Raw genomic sequence first — 22592 nt, 5'->3', positions numbered from 1 at the left:
CCCATATGAACAACAATGCCAAGCAACCAGAGCTTCCAGGGACTAAGCCACTACCTAAAGATATACATGGACTGACCCTGGACTCTGACCTCATAGGTAGCAATGAATATCCTAGTAAGAGCACCAGTGGAAGGGGAAGCCCTGGGTCCTGCTAAGACTGAACCCCCAGTGAACTAGACTATGGGGGGAGGGCGGCAATGGGGGGAGGGTTGGGAGGGGAACACCCATAAGGAAGGGGAGGGGGGAGGGGGATGTTTGCCCGGAAACCGGGAAAGGGAATAACATTCGAAATGTAAATAAGAAATACTCAAGTTAATTAAAAAAAAAAAAAAAAAGTGGGTAATAGCCTTGAACTCATTGGTACAGGAGACAACTTCCTGAACACCAATCTTAAGATCAACAATTGACAACAATCAACAACGGAACCTCATGAAACCGAAAAGCTTCTGCATGGCAAAGGACACCATCAATAGGACAAAATGACAGCCTTCAGATTGGGAAAAGATCTTTACCAACTCTACATCTGACAGAGGGCTAATATCTAAAATGTATAAAGAACACAAGTTAGACATCGACAAACAAACCAAATAACCAAATTTAAAATTTAGGTGACAGAGCTAAGCAGAGACTTCTCAACAGAGGGATCTCTAATGGCTGAGAAGCTCTTAAATGTTGAACAGTTTTTAGTCGTCACGGAAATGCAAACCTAAACAACGCTATTCCACCTTAGATCTTTCAGAATGGCTAAGATCAAAAAGTGAAATGGCAGCACATGCTGGCAAGGATGCGGAACAAAGGAACACTCTCATTGCTGGTGGAATTGCACACTTGTACAATCACTTTGAAATTTGGTGTGTCAGTTTCTCCGAAAATTGGGAATAGTTCTACCCCAAGAACTAGCTATACCACTACTGGGCATAAACCCAAAAGATGCCCTACTATGCTCAACTATGTTCATAGCAGCCTTTTTCTTAATAGCCAGAAACTGGAAACAACCTAGATGTCTCTCGACTAAAGAATTGATTTTTTTTTTAAAATGTGGTACATCTATCTACACAATGGAATATTAAAAACAAAAACATCATGAAATTTGCAGGCAAATGGATAGAACTAGAAAATATCCTGAGTGAACCCAGACACAGAAAGACCTGTATGGTGTGAACATTGGCCATAAAGCACAGAATAACCCACATGCTACAATCCACAGACCCAAAGAAATCAATAAGGATGGCCCAAGGGAGGATTCACAAATCTCACTCAGAAGGGGAAACAAGATAGTCATTGGAGGTGGGTGGAAAAAGGGAACTGGGTGGGAGACGGGGAGGGGGGGGAATGGGGGTAGGGATGAGGTGTGGGGATGTGGTAGAGGCCTGGGAGTGAGAGTGGAAATTGATAGAGGACATCTCTGAAAGTAACTGATGACCTGGGACAGGGGAGGCTCCAGGAGTCTATTGGGATGACCCTAGCTGAGACTTCTACCAGCAGGGGATATGGAGACTGAAGTGGCCACCCCCTGTAGCCAGGCAGGACTTCCAGTGGAAGTAGGGAGAACAGCCCACCCACAAATCCTTCAACCCAAAATTTGTTCTGCCTACAAGATGTGGAGGACTTAAAGATGGGGCACAGGCTGAGTGGATGGCCAACCAATGACTGGCCCAACTTGAGACCCATTCCATGTGAGAGCCAACCTCTGACACTGTTAATGATACTTTGCTATGCTTGCTGAGAGGAACCTAGCCTAACTGTCTCCTGAGAGGCTTAATCCAGCAGCAGATGGAAACAGATGCAGAGACCCACAGCCAAACATCAGGCAGAGCTCAGGGAGTCTTGTGGAAGAGATGGGGATAGAATTGAGCAAGCCAAAGGGATCAAGGACACCACAAGAGGACCTAGAGAGTCAACTAACCTGGGCCCATGGGGGCTCACAGAAACTGAACCACCAACCAAAGAACACGCAGGGGCTGGACCTAGGTGCCCTACACATTTGTAACAGATGTGTAGCTTGGTCTCCATGTGGGTCCCCTAACAATTGGAGTGGGACAGTCTCTGCCTCTGATTCTTGCCTTTGGATCTCCTCCCCCTACCTGGTCTGTCTGTCTGGACCTCAGTGGGAGAGAATGTGCTTAGTCCTTCTGGGACTAGATGTCCTAGGGTGAGGTGGTACCCAAGGGGCAGGGGCTTCCCTTTCTCTGGGGAGAAGTGGATCTGTAAGGGGAAAGGGGAAAGGGATCTGTAAGGTGGGATGGAGAGGAAGGAAGGGGGATTGCCATTAGGATGTAAAGTAAATAAATAAATAAATAAATAAATAAATAAATAAGAACGGACCCCACCGATTCATATATTTAAATGCTTAAAGAGTGGCACTGCTTGAAAGGCTTGGAAGGCATGGCCTTGCTGGACAATGTGTCACTGGGGGTGAGCTTTGTTGATTTCAAAGTCCCAAGCCAGGTCCAGTGGTTCTCTATTCCTGCTGCCTGTGAATCTGGGTGTAGAACTCTCCATCACCATGTCTGCCTGGGTGCCAACACGCTTTCTGCCATGACGACAATGGACTAAACCTCTGAACTATAAACCAGCCCCAACTACACGCCTTCCTTTACAAGAGTTGCCAGGGTCATGGCACCTGTTCACAGCAGCAGAACTCTGACTAAGACACCTGTCAAAATGAAATTTTCATCAAAGCAGAGCTTAGGGAGCCCATTTATAAAGTGACTGAATAGAAGGCTCAGAGTTCTAACACTTCAGAGTTCTATCACCACAACAGCTTTATCCAAGGTATTTAAGTCCTGTGGTCTTGCAAATGAACTAAAAGTCAACAACTGGGCTCTTGGTGGCACAGGCCTGTAATCTTAACACTTGGGAGATATAGGCTGGAAAATCCGGAATTCAAGGTCACCCTCAGCTAGAAAGTAAGAGGCAAGGACAAACTGCATGAGATCTTGTTTTTAAAGTAAAAATTTTTAAAAGAAGAAAAGTAAAAAACAAAACAAAACAACAACAAAAACACCTCTTCTTGGGTCCCCGGCTGACCTGCAGGTTGAATGGGGCAGACTTAACTGAAGGCCAGACCCTCCATGCAACCAGAACTGAAGCAGGAAACCTCCCGTGTGGCTGACAATTGTCTAGAGGCAGAGAGAGGGAATAAACCTGACTGCAGGAAGGCCAGGGGCCCCCTTGGGACTGTTACCACGTCTCCCAGTGAAGAACAAAGCAAGATCTCCTCATCTTTCTCAGAAAGAGGGGGTGGGGAGGAAGAGGGAAAGAGAGGGAACGGGGAGAGCACCCTGAGCAGGAGCTAGAGCGAGCATGGAAGATGGAAAAGAAGAGAGACACAGGATGGGAAAGGAAAGGAGAGAGGAAGAGGGAGAAGGAGAGGGAGAGGGAGAGGGAGAGGGAGAGGGAGAGGGAGAGGGAGAGGGAGAGGGAGAGGGAGAGGGAGAGGGAGAGGGAGAGGGAGAGAAGGAGAAGAGAGGGAGAGGGAGAGGGGGAGGGAGAGGGAGAAGGAGAAGGAGAGGGAGAGGGAGAGGAGGAGAGGGAGACGGAGAGGGAGAGAAAGAGAGGGAGAGAGAGAGAGGGAGAGAAGGAGAGGGAGAAGGAGAGGAGAGGGAGAGGGAGACGGAGAGGGAGAAGGAGAGAAGGAGAGGGAGAGAGAGAGGGAGAGGGAGAGAAGGAGAGGGAGACAAAGAGGGAGACAGAGAGGGAGAGGGAGAGAAGGAGAGGGAGACAAAGAGGGAGACAGAGAGGGAGAGGGAGAGAAGGAGAGGGAGAGAGAGGGAGAGAAGGAGAGAGAGAGGGAGAGAAGGAGAGAGAGGGAGAGAAGGAGAGAAGGAGAGGGAAAGGGAGAGGGGGAGGGAGAGGGAGAAGGAGAGAAGGAGAGGGAGAGAGAGAGGGAGAGAAGGAGAGAAGGAGAGGGAGACGGAGAGGGAGAGAAGGAGAGGGAGAGGGAGAGAGAGAGGGAGAGAAGGAGAGGGAGAGGGAGAGACGGAGAGGGAGAGGGAGAGAAGGAGAGGGAGAGGGAGAGGGAGAGCATTCTCTTCTCCTTCAGGGAAACCAGCCTTTGTGGCAATCTTTTTCTAAAATTGAGCCAGCTGGGCAGAAAAAATATCCAACCCCAGACACTTACCTCTAGACTTGCAGTCTTTCCCAAGACCAATGACGATGGGAAGAACCAACCAGGAAGTCCAAAGTGTGTGAACGTCACAAGGACACAGGTCTCATCACAGGGCTTCCCAGGCTTCCCCTCTGCACACATGTCACAGTAAGTGACAGAGAGGGCTGCTGAAAGATGCTGCCCTCAGATTCTGATTGTGAAGGTATTGCTAGGGAAAGTCACAGAAGAGAGAGTCACACACAACCTAAGCCCCGACCAGCTAAGCAGAAAGCCTGGAACTAAAGAGTCTATTTTCCTCCATCCCTGATGCATCGCATCTGCCTTTCATTAGTAAATTTCAAGATGTGCAATTAATAAAAGCCAGAAGGTAGATTGTGGAACACAGCAGCTATCAGAATCAGACTTGTATGAGGCAGGTGTGTGCAAATAATCAGACCAGGAATTGAAAACAACTTCCATAAACACACTGAGGGCTCAAAGGGAACACATGGGCATGTAGGAACAGATGGGTAATATAAACAGAGAGACGGAAACACTCAGGAAAAGTCTAAGGGAGAGACCCAGAAGAAAATACAACACAGAAGTGAGAAATGTCTTTGAAGGGCTCATCAGTAGATTCGGCCATCTAAGAAAGCATCCATGAGCCCCAAGAAATAATCAGGTCTAGGAGAGCGCTCTGCTGGTGAGTGAGTGCTTGCTCTGAATGCATGGAAAACTGAGTTTGATCCTCAGTTTTCTTGATGTGCTGGCTTATACTTCTAGTATAGGGGAAGTGGAGACAGGGAAGAATCTACACACACACACACACACACACACACACACACACACACACACACACACACACCACTCACTCACACACACCAAGAAGTAATAACATTACTAGCCAAGTGTGTAGCTCAGTGGCAATTTGTGTGCTCAGCATGCATGAGGCCATGAGTTCAATTCCTACCACCAGGGAAAAAAATAGCAACAGAAAACAAAACAAGCAATTGGGAAGGGGGAGAGATCAGAACAGCCAAGAGCTGTGGGTCAATCATCACACATCTCTAGAACAGATGTGTAATCGGATGATCAAGGCCACAGAAAAAGAGGCCACAGAATTATTTGAAGTGTTAAAAGTTAAGACTTTCCCAAAACTCACAGTGGCATTGAACAGATCCAGAGATCTCAAAGACCTCCAGGCAGGAAAAAACAAAAAGATCCATGCCTATTTATGTCATATTCAAAGCACAGAAAGTCCGACATACAGTAACCAACCTTGGAGTCTGTTAGCAAAGGAAAGGCATACAGAAAATGGGGGACATGCACAATGAAAGTTTATTCGGGCAGAAAAAAACATAGTTATGTCACTTGCAAGAAAATGGATGCAACTGGCTATTACCATATTAAGCAGATTAATTCTGTCTCCAAAAGACAAACACCACATATTTTCCCTCTCATTTCTGAATTCTAGATTTTATATAGATACATGAAATCATGCATGCGCATTTAACATAAAAATAGAAGTAAAGCTATCTAAAAGAATAAAGGGAACTCATGGAAGTGAGGGGAAGAGAAGAACAGGGTGGGATAATGCAGCCGAACACCTCTAAACACGTATGGAAACGGCCTTATGAAACTCAGCACTTTAGACAGCGCATACAAAAACCTTTAAAGAAGGCTGGTGAAAAAAGAGACAGGAGCAAGGATCAGAACTCCGTGAAGAAACGCACACAGTTGAGAGTGGAGTGAGCTATTCAAATGCTAAAAGGATGAAACTGACAACAGCATTCAGTAGCCAGCACAGCCGTTCCTCTAAAGTGAAAAATAAAGACTTCCTCGCACTCAAAAATGGAAGGAAATCTTCACTAGCAAACCTGCCTAGCAGAAAATATTTAAAGTTCTTCCAAGAGAAAAGAGAGGATACAGGTCAGATTGAGAGCTACATATATAATGGAGATGCCAAAGAAGCAGTAGGTGGATATAAAGTACAGAAATCCCCAGCACTCCCTGGGGAAATCCACCCACCCCACCCCACCCCACCCCACCGCAGTCTAGTCCACAGCAGCATCCCTTCAAATATGCTGGGGTCTACTGCACTGCCCACAACACAAAGCAGGAAGATATGTGCCCCCCAGCACCAGGTCTGCAAGGCAACCAGCTTTGGATGGATGGATGGATGGATGGATGGATGGATGGATGGATGGATGGATGGATGGACAGTGTGAAGAATGGACAGATAGATGGAGTGATGGATAATGGGTGGATGGATGGATGGATGGAGTGATGGATACGGATGGATTGATGGATTGATGGATGGAGGGATGGAGAGGGATAGATGGATGGATAGATAGATAGATAGATAGATAGATAGATAGATAGATAGATAGAGTGAAGGATGTGTAGATGAATGGATGAAGTGATAGAGATGAATGGATGGAGGGATGAGGAAGGGAAGGATGAAGGGAGGGAGAGATTTTGGGATGGATGAGTATAGGGAGGGAAGGAAGGAGAGGGTGAGGGAGGGAAGGAGGGAGGGAGGGAGGGAGGGAGGGAGGGAGGGAGGGAGGGAGAGATGGCATCCACACCAACAATAAGGCTGGTTGGTAAATAAGATGTCTCTTTATTAGCACTTCGGCAAGAAGTTTTCGGCATTGCCATGGTGGGAACCAAGGGCTCAGAATTTAGAGTCTCTCTGTTCAAGTCTGGTCACCCTTCAGGTCAAACATGAGATGGACACTCATTGGACACAGGCTATTCATCGACTCTGGAGGCCTTCAACCTGGGAATCAGAGATGTGTTCAGTGTTCCCTCATGGAAATGTGCAGCCAGTTGAAGTCAATATCTGCTCCTAGTCTTCACCTACTCTCTGCTTTCTGTGTAATGATGTGCCGGGTCAATGAGAACCCTTGACAAAGCGTGCCCTGTCAAGGCATACAGTCAGCACTTAAACGCTAGCATTGTATCTTCCTGGTATTTTTAAGCATGTGGCCTCCAGCTATGTGACAATCATTCCTTTCATGCCCACCCCAACAACAGTTACCACGGTATCTCGCTTAGATACCATGCATTGACTGCCTCAGGTATACTCCATCTATTGTATTCTACCTCCAGACTTCCACTTCCTGGAACTGTAGTGATATCCAGTTATGGCCTTGTGTGAAGCACAAGCAGAGGCTGTATGGCCAAAAGCCCCTTGTTGGTGTCAGGTTCCAAATCTATACACCCTTCTGCTGAGCCCCTGTGTCTCCGAGCAGAGTCAGAACGGCCACTTCCACTTTTCCCCGCCCCACTGGCCCTGCGTGCATCTCTCTCACTCAGGAAAAGGTAAAGCTCTCTATGCTAGGTCTCTCCCCTCTACAGCCAAGGCTAGATGCCCTGTCCATCCAGGCCCTTACCTATGGGTCTCCTCACCTTAGCATTCTGAGCAAGAATTTCTGTAGCATGGATCACTGGAGGAGTCACACCTGAGATGAGAGACGCTGCAAACGACCAAAGGAAGGCTGCTGTCAGAACCAATCTATATCTCAAACCCAAACCCCAGCCCAAGACATGGGCTGGCTGGAAAGCACAGGTACAAGCCAATGCTGTGTGTAAACTTTAGAACTGAAGTCCAGGAAGAAGGTCTCAGCCTGGAGTCATGGGAAGGCAGGTACCCACCATGTGAGGTTGATAAGTGCATCATAATGTGATCTATGATGTACTTGTCAGAATCACATTCTGATTTATAATGTGACTCAGAAAGGACGGAGGCCCTTGGAACTATGTGTCCCTAAATGATGCGGGAGCCAACAAACGATGTCATCTCTACCCATTCATACCCAGGTGGACATTCAAAGCGACTCTGAGCGAGAGCTTACCTCCGTCTCACTTGATCTATTCGCTCCTGAATGACGTCATCCATCATTTCACTTGGCACTTGGAAGATACGGGTGTGGCTGGAAAACACCATTGCAACATGGATTCTGAGCTGCTTTTTTATAACAACTAAGCCTAGTGGGGCTACTGGAACTGGGACTGTAGGCACAGGAACTCCAGATGCATGGGCCTGAGAGCCCACATCTCAACTAACACAGTACCTGTGAGGCACCCAGCCACTATATGCGGACGGCAAGTGGTTCCAAGGAGATGCAGGGAAAGACAAGCTAGTCCCCAACCAGGTGACGGAACTGGGTAACTTCCCCCTTCCGAACTGCTGTCTGCTTTAGTATATACTCTTAGGATTATAACAGGCTGTAACAGGCTGCAAGCACTTAAGTCTACCACTGTTTGCCTTCTTTCCCTGTGCTGAAATTCCTTCCCTTCTCTAATCTACTTCCTCTCTTTTCTGTTCTCCTGCCATTTCCCGCTCGTCCCTTCCAGAGTCCTGTAGTGACCACCAAATACTCCCTACTTGGAAGGACTAAGAGAACTAAGCTTGTTGGTCGGTGCCCTGTTAGATTTGAACCGGAAATCCCTCCTGCTCTACCCCTCTGCCCACTGAAAGAGGGGAAATATGACTGTGATCGCCGCTCCTACCAGGAAGAAACAGTTGGAGCCCATACAACAGTTATTCTCAACCTGTGGGTCAGGACCCTTCGGGGATTACATATCAATATCCTACATATCAGATAATTACATGATGATTCATGATGGTAGCAAAACTGCAGTTATGAAGTAGCAATACAATAATTTTATTGTTGGGGGTCACCACGACATGAGGAACTGTATTACAGGGTCACAGCGTAAGGAAGGTTGAGAAGCGCTGTCAAAAAAAGGAGCTAAAAAAGATTAAAACAGAGACTGAAGGAACACCCATTCAGAGCCTGTCCCACATGTGGCCCATACATATAGAGCCACCCAATTAGACAAGATGGATGAAGCAAAGAAGTGCAGACCAACAGGAGCCGGATGTAGATTGCTCCTGAGAGACACAGCCAGAATACAGCAAATACAGAGGCGAATGCCAGCAGCAAACCACTGAACTGAGAATAGGACCCCCGTTGAAGGAATCAGAGAAAGAACTGGAAGAGCTTGAAGGGGCTCCAGACCCCATATGTACAACAATGCCAAGCAACCAGAGCTTCCAGGGACTAAGCCACTACCTAAAGACTATACATGGACTGACCCTGGACTCTGACCCCATAGGTAGCAATGAATATCCTAGTAAGAGCACCAGTGGAAGGGGAAGCCCTGGGTCCTGCTAAGACTGAACCCCCAGTGAACTAGACTATGGGGGGAGGGCGGCAATGGGGGGAGGGTTGGGAGGGGAACACCCATAAGGAAGGGGAGGGGGGAGGGGGATGTTTGCCCGGAAACCGGGAAAGGGAATAACACTTGAAATGTATATAAGAAATACTCAAGTTAATAAAAAAATAAAATAAAATAAAATAAAAATAATTAATAATAATATAATAAAAAAAAAGGAGCTAAAGTAGACAAAGTCAATTGTCCCCAGCCTAGGAGAAAGGGGCCCCTCCGAAAACAGGGCCCTGAGCCTTGTAAGTACCTAGGATATAAACTGCGCCTAGAATATAGGTTTCTTTTTTCTCTATTGTTTGCCATTTCTCTGTTAATAGCGCCCCCATTAAAGAGCCAGTCTGTGCAAAGAGCCCCCTGAGAACCTTCCTGAGACAATCTGTCACAGTGCCTAATAAACATGTAGCCCAGGCCACTGGCTGTACCCTTGGGCCCTCCTACAGGGTTCCCTAACACTAACTTCCACACACCCTGCTTGCCTGCTTAACTTTATGTCCATGATCTATGGGGCTGTGCTTTGCTCTTTTGTTTTCTCTAGCAAGAACAGGATGATACATGCATACCTACCAAAAGAATGCAGAACATGTTCCACCGACCACCGACTTACCAGAACTAATTAGAAAACACCAGAACCAGTGCATTATGGGAAAGAACAGATTGTTCATTTCCAATCTCCACTGAAGATTCAGAGTGGAAAAATTATACAGAGATAAATGATTGATGCCTCTTGCCTACGTCAAAAATTTTAAACAAACTGTACTGCCAAGGCTAAAGCAAGACTAGAAGATGGGGTTAGTACTGCCCAAACCATGGAGAGTAATGGTTGTTAACTCCAGATTCCATCCGCAGGGAGGAAGGAAAAGCTGGAAATCCAGTCAATAATGTCTAGGAGCCTTAGCAGGTTTCTAGAGAAATTTTCTTCTCTAGGTAGCTCTGAAATCCCCCTGTTGCTTATCCCTTCCTAGAAGAGTCCATGCATATTTGAATAGTCTACAATAACACACAAATACTCGAATCCTGAAGCAAAATTAAGCTTGCTGAGAAGTGCAGCTTCCTCAAGGGAAGAGCCAAGCCGATGACAGGCACACATAGGGGAAGGAGGAAAGCACAAACCCTTTAATCACACGGGGACTAGTCCAAGGACAGATGTGATGACCTGGCCAAAAGACTGGTGGATTCAGGAAACACACTCACACACACACACACACACACACACACACACACACACTCACACGCACACACACACACACACACAAAGGTGCCTCTGCTGGAGGAACATGGGGTAGTTTCAGGCCTGCCTCCTCCACCTGAAGTCCTAGCATCTTCAGGACCAAGAGAGGCTGTGCGAAGGAGCTGCACCAAGGTGGCAGGAAGGTGACTTGCTTTGTCACAGAATTCTTGCCTCTGGGCGCTGGGAGACCTCCGCGCTGCAAAGCGGCAGATGAGGGCTCTGGCTTTTGCATTTTAAGAGCTTATTTTCTTCTAGCTCTTTAAAGTGCTGCCACTTCTGAACAATTCAAGTGCAAAAATAACGGGAATCTGAAAGACATTCAGAAGCATCTAGAAAGTGGAAAGCGAGCCTAGTTCCCCAGCTCCCGAAGTCACTTAAAATGTATGCAATGTAAGCTTTGGAGATAGCAAGAATATTCTAAGTCCCCAAGGCATGACTGAGGAATTTCTCTACCAAAAGAGGTTGCAAGTCTAGAGCAAAGTAGCTATGTGTTTGATCTAGCCAGGGATCCTAGAGACGGCGGGGGGGGGGGGGGGGGGGGCGGGGGGGCGGGGGGGCGGGGGGCGGGGGGCGGGGCTTCTCAGTAAGACTCCCCGCCCCCGGGTACCACACCTCCATCTTATAAACTGGATCCTTGTTCTTTCCTCCAGGACTTCTTGATTCGGGTCCGTTAACATGTCACACTTTGAGAGACGGTGCTTCACCTAGAAACCCAGAGGAACACACGTGGGTTACTAACCAATGTGGACACCTGTGGCTGGGATGTGCCCTTTGCCCAGGATCCATCACACCCAGGGTCGTCAGCCTCACCCCACACTCTCACCCCCACTTTCCCAAAGTCTGTTACCAAATCTCTGGTCACATGTATGTCATGTCCCTGGGTGCAAGGGTCGTTAATGGATATCTTCTCCTTTATGCTCCGAGAAGCCTCTTCTTCAGTCTGAAGGATGAGCAATTCCCCTCTTGAAGTACCTGGCTCCGTTTATCGGATCACTCCCCAGTGCCTCCTCTCCTCTTCCTTTCCCTTTGCTCCTCCCATCACAGCACACACACACACACACACACACACACACACACACACACAAATTTACTCACAAACACACACACACAAAAACTACACATATACATTCATTCACACAAACACACATACACACACACACACACACACACACACACACACACACACACACCACTCTCACTCCATTACTATAAGCTTCTACATAAAGCTTCCACATTTCTATTCTCTTTGGAATCTCTGAGAAGCTCCACTAAGCCCTTGGGCCCTATCCCATGGTACTCCTTGGACCACCTTAAACAGAATTCCCTCCTCTAGAAGTTTGATAACTCAGTAACAATGCCAGCACTTCTCTTACAAGCCCCAAACCCCAAATCCTCTCAGGCATTGGGATGAATTAAACTCTACTCTAGGTAGGGGATTTGGTAAACAATGAGTTTCTCAGTTATAAAGAGAATGGAGTCCCGATTCCTAGCTCCCATTCATCCCTGCAGTCTAAAACTTTGGGTAATTAGCCATAGAAGAATTCTACTCACTTTGTTCAACCAGTGCTGCACAACAGATACAGCCTCAGTTTCTTCAACTTCAATGTCCTGGAACACATCGATAAGATGATGACCTCAGGAACCCCAGACAGTAGCTCCCACCCTCACCACTAAGACCAATGTGATGTGACAGGAGAGGTCTTCGAAGCACAGCAGGAGTGCGGAAGGGGAGAAGATGGGCTGGGTACAGTTCCACAGGGCCATCGCCAGCACTCACCGAGTTCACCCTTGGTGGAAAGGGTAGCCCTATGCTCTTCCGGGCCAAGATGTACATAATCCATGTTGTAATGATCATCTTCAGACTTACAGAGGGCCTCCTTGGCTCCCTCCTTCCATTGAAGCTGCCTGAGAACTTGTGTGAACTAGCAAGGTTATTGAAGGGAGGATCCCCCTGATTGGTTGGCAAGTGATGATGTGACAATGCCCTCCTTCAACTTCCGGGGTCAGAGTGCACATGGAAAAGAGAGGTTTCAAGATGTCTTCTTTATGACAGTTCTGAAGAGGAGGGGGCATAAGAGATGAAGATAAACTATCCCCAGTAAAATTCCTGGAAAATATACAAAAGGAATTACCCAGATAATAGACAGAAAGTCTTGGGGGTGGCTTACTGTCTTAAGCGATGCTAAATACAATTTCTAAAAAGAAAAAATATTTTACAAATTCAAAGAAGAAACTATGACTGAAGTAGCTGAACAGTTAGACAGCCATTCAGACTAGTGTCCTGGCTATTAATCTTCTCAAGGGCAGAAAGAATCAAAATTGATCCACCCAAAACTGCCCAGTGAACAAAGCAATAGGGATATTTTCATTTTTGTGTGTTCTGACTACTCAGATGACTCAGATCACTGAAAAGTACCCTAGGGGATGAGGAGATGGCTCAGTCAGTAAAGTACGTGCTTTATAAACATGAGGACTGGAGTTTAATACCCAGATTCTTAGAGTGTGTGTGTGTGTGTGTGTGTGTGTATATGGGTTTATGTGCATGTGTATGAATGTGTGTGTGTGTTTGGGTTTATGTGCATGTGTATGAATGTGTGTGTGTGTATGGGTTTGTGTGTGTGTGTGTGTGTGTGTGTTAGTGTATCGATGTATACCAGTGTGTCGGCGTGTCTGTGTGTCTATATGTGTGATATGTCTGTGTATGTGTGCATGCATGTGTGCATGTGTGTATGTGTGTCTTTGTGTATGGTATGTCTTTGTGTGAATGTGTACGAATGCATGCACACACGAGCGCATGCTTGCACACCTGTCTATATGTGTGTTTTTCTGTATGTGTATATATGTGTATGTGTATGTGTGTTTATGTGTGTGCATGTGTGTATGTGTTTATGTGCATGTGTGTGCATGTGCATGAATATGTATGTGTCAGTGTGTCTCTGTGTGTGGTATGTGTCTGTGTATGTGTGTTTATGTGTGTGCATGTGTGTATGTGTTTATGTGCATGTGTGTGCATGTGCATGAATATGTATGTGTCAGTGTGTCTCTGTGTGTGGTATGTGTCTGTGTATGTGTGTATATGCATGTATGCATGTTTGTATGTGTGTTTGTGTGAGTGAATGTGTGTATGGATGTGTGTATATGTTTATGTGCATGTACATGTGTGTGCGTGCATGCGTGCATTCATGCGTGCAGTGTGTGTGTGTGTGTGTGTGTGTGTGTGTGTGTGTGTGTGTGTGTGTGTAAAAGTAGCTGGGTTCCACAATGTCTTCAGAGACAAGGGCAGCTTCCACAGTGTGGATTCTCCCACCTCAGGACAGCTACCAACACAAAGGTGAAGAGCACAGCAGGAAACCAGGCAACCATTAACTGGTTTCAGAAGCTGCTCCAGAAGGCCTTAAACCAACACTAATCATGTGACTTACAGTCTAAACCAGCAGGTGGGGGCAGGGCCTGTGAGGGTTGAGAAGTTAAGAGTATTTGCTGCTGAATTCAGCTCCCAGCACTTACACCCACCTGCAACTTCAGCTCCAGGGGACCCAACACCAAGGGTCCTGAAGGGCATCTGTGCTAGCTAATTTTATATCAACCTGACATAAGCTAATACCATCTTGGAAGAAGGAAGCTAAACTGAGAAAATGTTGCCATCAGATTGACCTGTGGGCAAGTCTGTAGGGTAGTTTGTTGTGTGATGGTTGATATGGGGAAGCCCAGCTTACCATAGAGGGTGCCAACCCTAGGTCGGTAGTTCTGGGTGCTGTAAGAAGAAAGCCTGAGCAAGCCATAGGGAGCAAGCCAGTAAGCAGCACCCAACCATGGCCTCTACTTTAGTTCCTGCTCTACAGGATCTCTTATCTCCTTCACTGACGCCATGTGATTGGAACTGTAAACCGAAACGAACCCTTTCTTCCATACGTTGCTATTGGTCATAATTTTTGTAACAGCAATAGCAATTCTAAATAAGACAGCCTCTGCATGCATGTGTACATACATACACACACATACACACATACATACACACACATACACACACACATACACACATACATACACACACACATACACACACACACATATACACACAAACACACATGCAGACACACACAAACTTAAAATGAGAGAAATAAATCTTTAAGACATCAGGTGGAGTGGTTTGCCTGGACCAGCCCCACTAATGTTCCATAACAATTATATGTTCATGCTTTTTGAGATAAGTGTCATAACTGTAAACCACCAGTACAACTCAAAACCCACACCCACCTGAAAAGATGCATTCAGAGAGGTTCTCTCCTCCATCATCCCCTCAGCCCCTTCTAACTCATTTCAAAAGTAACTTTACGATGGATTCTAAGATATCTAACCTGTGGTTATGCTGTCAAGATCAAGCAGGTAAACAAATCTGTCTTTTGCATTTCTATCATTACACTAACCACCCATTTAGTGAATTCCACAAATATATGTAAAACAAATAATTTCATGTGCATATTAAACTAGTTGCAGATGAAGACACTTAGAAGGTGTCTAATAGCCCAGCCAAGGTCCAACCAGCTCTCCTCCCCTCTGCCGCCACAGGGAGGGTCTCGCTTCTCTCCTTCCTAGCTTTGTTTTTATCAGACATTCCATAGGAATGAAAGCACACCTTGTTGGACCTGACTCGGATTTCCACAGTGCAGCATACGTCATAGATTCTTCCCTTTCACTGTGAAGTATTAGTCACATGGATACACTATATTTTGTCTGTAACTTTCACAAAGTTGACAGGCAGATAATCTCCAATTTGGAATTGATACTAATAAAACTGCAAAGAATATTTGCAAAAAAAAAAATACAGTGAATATGTTTCCGTTTTCTTGGATAAAGCTCTAAGGGAAAATCGGTAATCTCATTTTTAATTTTTTTAACTTTTTTTCCTTGCGTTGCTGGTAATAGAACTTGGAGAGCCTGGTGCATGCTGGGTAAGTGTTCTGTCACAGAGCTGCATGCCCTGTGTCCTTTTGCTTAAGAGTTCATTGAGACATGATTCGCTTTGCAAGAAGACGGCCATTTAACATGTACAACTAAATGGTCTTTAGTGTGTTCACAGAGATGTGTACCTGTTACTTCAGTCCATTTTGACCAAATGACTGAAGAGTTTCTTTACTCTTTCCTTTAACAGTCAAACCAACTTTTTTTCCTCACACACTTGGCATTAGTCCCAGGCAACCATCAATTCACTTTCTGTGCCTGTGGTTTTGCTTATTCTCGGCATTTCATGGGATCAGATGACACCATGCCTGCTCTTAGTGATCGCTATTTGTAACTTTGACGTGATGTTTTTGAGGATAACTCATCTCCTCCACAAACATACGTCATAACATACATCACTAATTCACTTCTTACCACAGAGAAGCAGTCCCCTTTCTACATGTGCCGTGTTTGGTTTGCCCGTTTATTAACTGATAGACACTGGGGTTGCTTCTACGTGTTACTATGAAAGGTGTTACTCTGGATATGTGTATGCCCTGCTTTGTTAAATCAGTTTTCAGTTCTCTCGGGCTTGTAACTCTCAGCAAAACTGCAGCGGTGTCTGGTAACTGAGATGTTAAAAATATTTTCTAAATGCCTGTATCACCCTTCCATCCCGTGCTCAATTCATGATGGTTCGGATTCTCCCATTCTTTGCCAGGGTTGTTAATATCCATCGTTCTGATAGACATCCTAATGAGTATGAAATAGTATCTCATTATGGTTTAGATTCCTATCTCCCAAATGATTAATGACACTAACCATCGTTCCCAGTGCCTCCTAGCCTCCTGTGTATCTTCGTTGGAGATTTGTCTCCTCAATCACTTGGCCATTTTATAATTGGATTATCTTTTTATGTGATAGATGTAAGAGTTTCTTACACAACCCTCATACAATATCGGGTAAACGATTAGCGAATACTTTCTTCCTGCGAACCATCTTTCGCCTTATTGGTTGGCATCATTTGAAGCAGAGATTTTCCGAATGTTTGATCAAGTTCGCCTCATGGACTTGATCAACCACTTCTCTTGGTTATGAAATCATTGTTTCGATCATGAAGATTTACTCCTATTTTCTTTCAGAGAGGGAGGATGTTATAGTTCCTGTGGGTTTGTTTCTTTGTTTGATTGTTTGTTTATGATCTATTTTGAGTTCATTTTTGTACAAAGTGCCCAAATTCATTTTGGGGGCATATGGTCTTCTGCTATTCATTGTAACAAAGATCCTTTCTATGTTGAACAATTTTTGCAACTTTATTAGGAATCAATTTTCCCCAAATTTAAATTTTTAGTCTCGACTGTTACTTGACCTGATTGCCCTTATTTCAGTGCCATGCTTTCTTAATTATTATAGTTCATTATATTTTATTATTATTTTTTTATTATTTATTTTTATTTATATGTGTTTTATTAATTTATTATTTTTATTATAGCTTAATTATTATAGTTTTGTCAAATGCCAGTATATGTTTTCAAACCTTTTCTAACTTATTTTTTTAGATCAGCACTGTCATGATATCAAAGACAACAAAAAGAAAGAAACCTAGAGACCAATAACCTTTCAGAACATTAACAGGAAAAAAATACATTTTATAAAAGTCATGTATAGTGGCACGTGCCTGTAATGCTAACATTTAGGATGTGGAGGCAGGAAGATCATGAGTTCAAGACCAGCTTGACCTATATAGCAAGGCACTGTCTCAAAAACTGAAATCCTTAAGGAAACAAACTAAGCAGCACGTTTAAAAAATTATATGTCATTACTAGGTAGGGTACATTTCCTTACGAATCTTATGATTAGCTTATTAATTTCAACAGAAATAAAACCCCGCTGGCATGTAACCACTGGGTTCATTGAATCTGATTGCCAATTGGGAGATATTGTCATATCAATAATATTAATTCTTCCATCTATAAAAATGGAGAGTCATTCTTGTTTAGATCTTAATTTCTTTTAGCAAAGTTCTGTGGGTTTTCATGCATAAATTTTGCAGTTTTATTATTAAGCATTTTTGAATACTATCTTAGGCAGACTCTTAATTTAGTCTTATAACTTTTCATGACTAGCGTATGAAAGTATAGTGGGCTATTGTGTGGGTATGTGTGTGGTGTGCATGAATGCATGTGTGTCTTCCCAGATTGACATTGTGTGTCTTCCTTAATCACTCTCCCCTTTATTTCCTGAGGCGGGGCCTCTCACTGACCCTATAGCTCTCTAATTCCAGCTGTTCTACATAGCTAAGGATCCCTTGTCTCCCTCTTCTCCAACCCATAGGGCTGTGATGGTAAACAGACCACATACCTGAACCGGCTGTTTTGGATTCTGGGAATCATAATTTTGGTCCCCATGGGGCAAGAGCTGAATCTACTGAGCCACGTCTTCCAGCCCCTACAGTAAATTTTTAAATAATGATCTTGCGTTCTGCAGCTGTTCATAACTCAATGTAAACTTTCTTAGCAGTTTTCCTTAGAAGATTCTATATACCAGATCGTGTCTTCCACAAATAGAGATAGTTTTCCATCTTCCTTTCCAATCTTGATGCATTTCGTTTGTATTGTTCTAGTTATACAGAATCAAATAGATCTAGAAAGAATAGATACCTTTTTCTTATTCCAGATTTGAAGAAAAAAAGCACTGCCTTTCACCATTAATATGATGTCAGATTCTTAAGAGTTGTCTTGGTTGCTTTTAGAAGTGGAGATGTGGGAGAGGTTTTTAGAAAGAACCAGCACATATTACATTGGTGTAACATGCACCCTTAATCCCAGCCCTGGAAAGGCAGAGGCAGGCTCATCACTTGACCTATATATCAAATGCCAGGCCTGCAAAAGCTACAAAGTGATGAGAGAGAGAGAGAGAGAGAGAGAGAGAGAGAGAGAGAGAGCTCCAGTTCCAGAAGTGTATTATATCTTGCTGACTCATTGGCCAAACAGGGCACAAACACACACACACACACACACACACACACACACACACACACACACACACACACTCTGCAGGCTATCGCCTTGCCAAGTCTATAGTTTGTTCTTCACAATCTAATGCTAAGGCCCTGTTGAAGACACAACTAGGTCATTGAACATGGAGAAATCAAGCTCACACTCAATTAGAAACCTTATCCCTACTGACTAAAGTTTGTTGTGCTGGAAGGTAATTTACATACTACTAGAGGAGAAAATTAGTCATCACTATCATTCAGTTCCAAACCTTGTGACCTGTAAGATAAACTGGTAAAATAATGGTATACATATGTTAGGGGAGTAACCAACCATATTTTTTTATTGGATTCAAGGCCCCTTCCTTGAGATTAAAAACCATACCTGATACTGATAAAATGGTGAACAACCTAAGACTGGATAGATAGGAAATGAGCCCTAGAGGAAAACCCACTACTATTAATTCTACTAAAGGAACATAGAAATAAAGTGGCTGACTCCTAATGAAATATTGCTATACTCATAGATTAGAGCATCACTCAACCTCAGCTGAGAGTTTTTTCTTGCATTAGCTATAAGGAACACAGAGACTTATACTGGATGATATGCAAAGAATATAAGACTTTAAGCATTTGGCCTTAAGTGGGAAGTCGTTATCAAAACCTTACTCTTAAGGTTCAGGGATCTGTTGAAGAGGAGGTGGAAACATTGTAAGAGCCAAAGGTTATGGGTGACTCCATGGAAACATTGCCTTCTAGCTGCAACAGGACTAATGCATACATGAACTCACATAAACTCACAAAGATGGTGACAGTATATACATGACCTGCACAGGTTCAAAACAGACAAAATCCAAGCATGGACAAGAGGAAATGGACATAGATTCAACCGTGACCAAATCACTATCTGCAATAGACATCCATTGGTAAAGGGAAAATCGGTTTTCTCCAATGGAGTATCACTATAAATATCAACTATAATTCAGGGTTATGCCCAAGAATAGCTGCCAGTACAAAACAGATTCTGAGGTGTGTGTGTGTGTGTGTGTGTGTGTGTGTGTGTGTGTGTGTGTGTGTGTGTGTGTGTAGGGGGGTGTTTTGTTTTCTTTGGCCGTTTTTATCTTCTTGGTTTTGCTTGTTTAGTTTTTTGTGGAAATTTTTGGAGGGGCTGAGGGGAGCACAAAGTAGAGTGGGTAAGGAGGTGTAGAGGAGCTGAGAGGAGCTACAGGAGAGTACATGTGGGGAGCAGAGGGAGCCCCGAGGGAGTGAAGTGCCGAGTGACTGTGGTGTTGACTGTGGTGTTGAGATGTTGGCACAGACACAGCCATGTCAAGAACCCCAGAGCCTGAGACCCATGGATAAGTAGCAAAGCTTTCCCCCCTAGTAAGGATCAGTGGGAAAGAGCAAAACATTCCTCTGACTCATGTGTGGATGTTGATAGTGTATGCAGAAAATATCCAACATAGTTTTCTGCCTACAGATGTTTACCACTCTTTCAGAGTACTCCCACAAAGATTAGCTAAATCTGTCCCCTTGCTAAATCTTGTCCACCTATATATGACAATCCTTACTTCCTTGTTTATCTAAAAATATAACATATTATCAAATATTATATTTATAAGAGTATGGAATATAATTATGTTATCAAATAGGATAAGATAATGATAACTCTGTCCCCTTGTTCAGCTGTAGGCAAAACCTTACCTTTCTTTTCAACTCTATCTAATAAACAACCTGAGCTTCTGGGGGTGCTTAAGTTTCTCCAGCAGAGCACCTGGGCTTACACCCTGCTTTTCTATGTGTCCGTATATCCATATTCTTGTCTATCAGTTTTTCATTCCCTCACAGTCAGTCAGCTGTATCCTTGGATACATGTGAGGATGCATCAGACAAAGAATATGATCAGAATATATTGTATGGGAAACAAAGATTGTGCTGAGAGAGAGAGAGACAGAGACAGAGACAGAGACAGAGAGACACAGAGACAGAGTCAGAGAGACAGAGACAGAGAAAGACCCTAGTGCAATGAATGGGTTACCTCTTTTTGAGTTGTTAGCCAATGGGGTCACATAGACTCCTAATCGTCATAAGCTATTGCCAATACTTCTGACACTCCACAGAACTTGAATGTAAGACCCTATTTCTGAAGGCATCCTATATTCAAGTTACAGAACAAGGAGAAATCAAGCTGGTACTCACCTGTAAGTTTCATTCACACCAGGTAGTGTTTATAGTGATGGAAGGTGTTCTGTATGCTGCCAAAGGAGAAAAATAAGCCCCAGCAGCTGTGAATCTTATAAGCTACAACAACGACTTGCCTGATAAAATATGCCCACTGGAGCAACAGTGTCATGGACGTTATGGTAGTAACCACCCACTTTCTGACCAGATCTCAGGCTGCTCCGGGAGATGGAATCTATATATGACACTATTAACAGGGCCAAAAAATCTGTAGTTAAATAAGTCACAAGCTCCAAGAAAGAAGCCAATATCATTCTGCTAAATAGACATAGAACTAAAATGACTTCTATTGACTTCTTGTTATAGGTGTCATAGCACCAGAGTATCCCTCAAGTATCATCAGAGAAGCATCGTTTTGCAAATAGGTAGCCACTGTCAGTTAACACAAAGGCAACCCCTCTAAACTGGTCAGTGTAGAGGGAAAAAACAAGACTGTGGAGTGCTCCGCCCTAACTGGGAAATTCATCTCACCCCTTTCTCACCAGTGCTAGCAATCTTTGCAGAAGAGGGGACATACACATTATAAGAACCAGAAGTGGTTTAAAACAGCATTTTCCAGACACAGTAGGGTAGATATACTTATGAACTCAGTGACCATGACAGCATGCATAAGGTCGGTGCAAGTAGAAGCCAGACAAAAATCCCAGCACAGAGGGAGACATGGCTCTGCGACTAGCTAAGGCACTGTTGGCATTTGATGAGGCACTAGTGAGGGAAAGTCAGTTTTCTTTAGAGGTAACTCCTGGTAGGTTGACCATAAAAGACTCCAATTTTAAGACCAGCTGGGCAATACACACTGGACTCAAAGGGAAAAGAAGCAATTCCCAAATTAGATGGAATGGAAGCATGAAAAGGGTGGCAATGGGGAGTGAGGAAGACAGTCAAATTCTCAAAAATTAAAAAAATGCAAAAAATAAAAACCTTTTAGATCTTATCTTGCATTGTGGTGCATGAGAGTAGGCAGAGGCCATAACAGATTCACTCTGAGGCCACTCTGGTCTACTTGAGACCCTGTCCTAAAAGACTAAAAGAAAGAATACATATGTATATTCATGTTAAATTTTGTCAAATGCTTTTTCTGTATTTACTGAAACAAGCAAGTTGTTCTGGCATATTGTTATATTAATGTTGTGTATTACATTCAGTTTTTTAAATGTCAAATCAAATTCTAAAATAATCTCACTTAATTGTGATCTATAGAATAATCCCACTTTATTATGGTCTATAATCCTGGTTGAAAGTGCTAGAGTTAGTTTGCTGGGATGTGTTTGTGGAGGATGTTTACATCTGTTAGAGATTTGGGCCTCTCAATATCCTTGGTTTTGGCACAAGAGCAAGACTGACTTCATAGGAAAACGTATATATGATTCTTTCTCTAATTGTTTTTCTTTTATTTATGTGTGTGTACATGTCTGTGTGTGTGGGTTCATGTGAGAAGAGCGTGTGTGTGTGTGTGTCTGTGTGTGTGTGTGTGTGTGTGTGTGTGTGTGTGTGTGTGTGCGCGCACACACACACATAAGCATCCAGAGGCCATAGGTAGAGGTTATTGTCTTTTTTCACCACTCCCCCCTTACTGTGAGCAGCACGCCCCACCGATCCTTCTGTTTCTTCATCCCCAGTACCAGCACCACCACATCCAGCTTTGTTTGATTTTTGGGGTGAGCGCTTGGGGGATCAAATTAAGCTCACAAGCAAAGCACGTTGCCCACCGAGCCCTGTCCCCGGCCCTCTTCGAGGTCAAAGTATGAATAGTACTTCTTCTTTATAAATTCATAAAGAAATTCTAAGGTTTTTTTCCCCCAAAAAGGATAATTCTGTGCTACCCCTCTGCTGTGTTTGAAAGTTCAGCTTCCTTC

General features: G+C 44.1%; 1 protein-coding gene across 1 annotated transcript; it reads right to left on the bottom strand.

The window, feature by feature from the left end:
* Window positions 1-6698: 6698 nt before the first annotated feature.
* Spata19 (spermatogenesis associated 19) lies at window positions 6699-12438 on the bottom strand. Its single transcript, NM_134384.1, has 7 exons — window positions 12337-12438; window positions 12111-12167; window positions 11407-11499; window positions 11172-11263; window positions 7951-8028; window positions 7505-7572; window positions 6699-6872 (listed from the first exon to the last, which is right to left on the bottom strand). The coding sequence occupies exons 1-6, from the start codon at window positions 12412-12414 to the stop codon at window positions 7506-7508; spliced, it is 465 nt and encodes a 154-aa protein (NP_599211.1). The 5' UTR covers window positions 12415-12438; the 3' UTR covers window positions 6699-6872; window position 7505.
* Between the last annotated feature and the right edge of the window lie 10154 nt (window positions 12439-22592).

The sequence above is a fragment of the Rattus norvegicus genome, chromosome 8 (assembly GCF_021556685.1).
Source record: "Rattus norvegicus strain SHRSP/BbbUtx chromosome 8, alternate assembly SHRSP_T2T, whole genome shotgun sequence".
NCBI lineage: Eukaryota > Metazoa > Chordata > Mammalia > Rodentia > Muridae > Rattus > Rattus norvegicus.
The sequence above is the reverse complement of the archived record's forward strand: the minus strand, read 5'-3'. Positions and strand labels throughout refer to the sequence as shown.

Excerpts from the sequence above, each read along its gene's own strand:
- Spata19 (NM_134384.1), bottom strand. The coding sequence starts at position 12,414 with ATGATCATTACAACATGGATTATGTACATCTTGGCCCGGAAGAGCATA. Across the intron at positions 11,500-12,110 it reads TGCAGCACTGGTTGAACAAA|ACTGAAGAAGAGGCTTCTCG; the intron begins GTGAGTAGAATT and ends CTCATCCTTCAG. Across the intron at positions 8,029-11,171 it reads ATCCAGTTTATAAGATGGAG|CCACACCCGTATCTTCCAAG; the intron begins GTGTGGTACCCG and ends GGTGTTTTCCAG.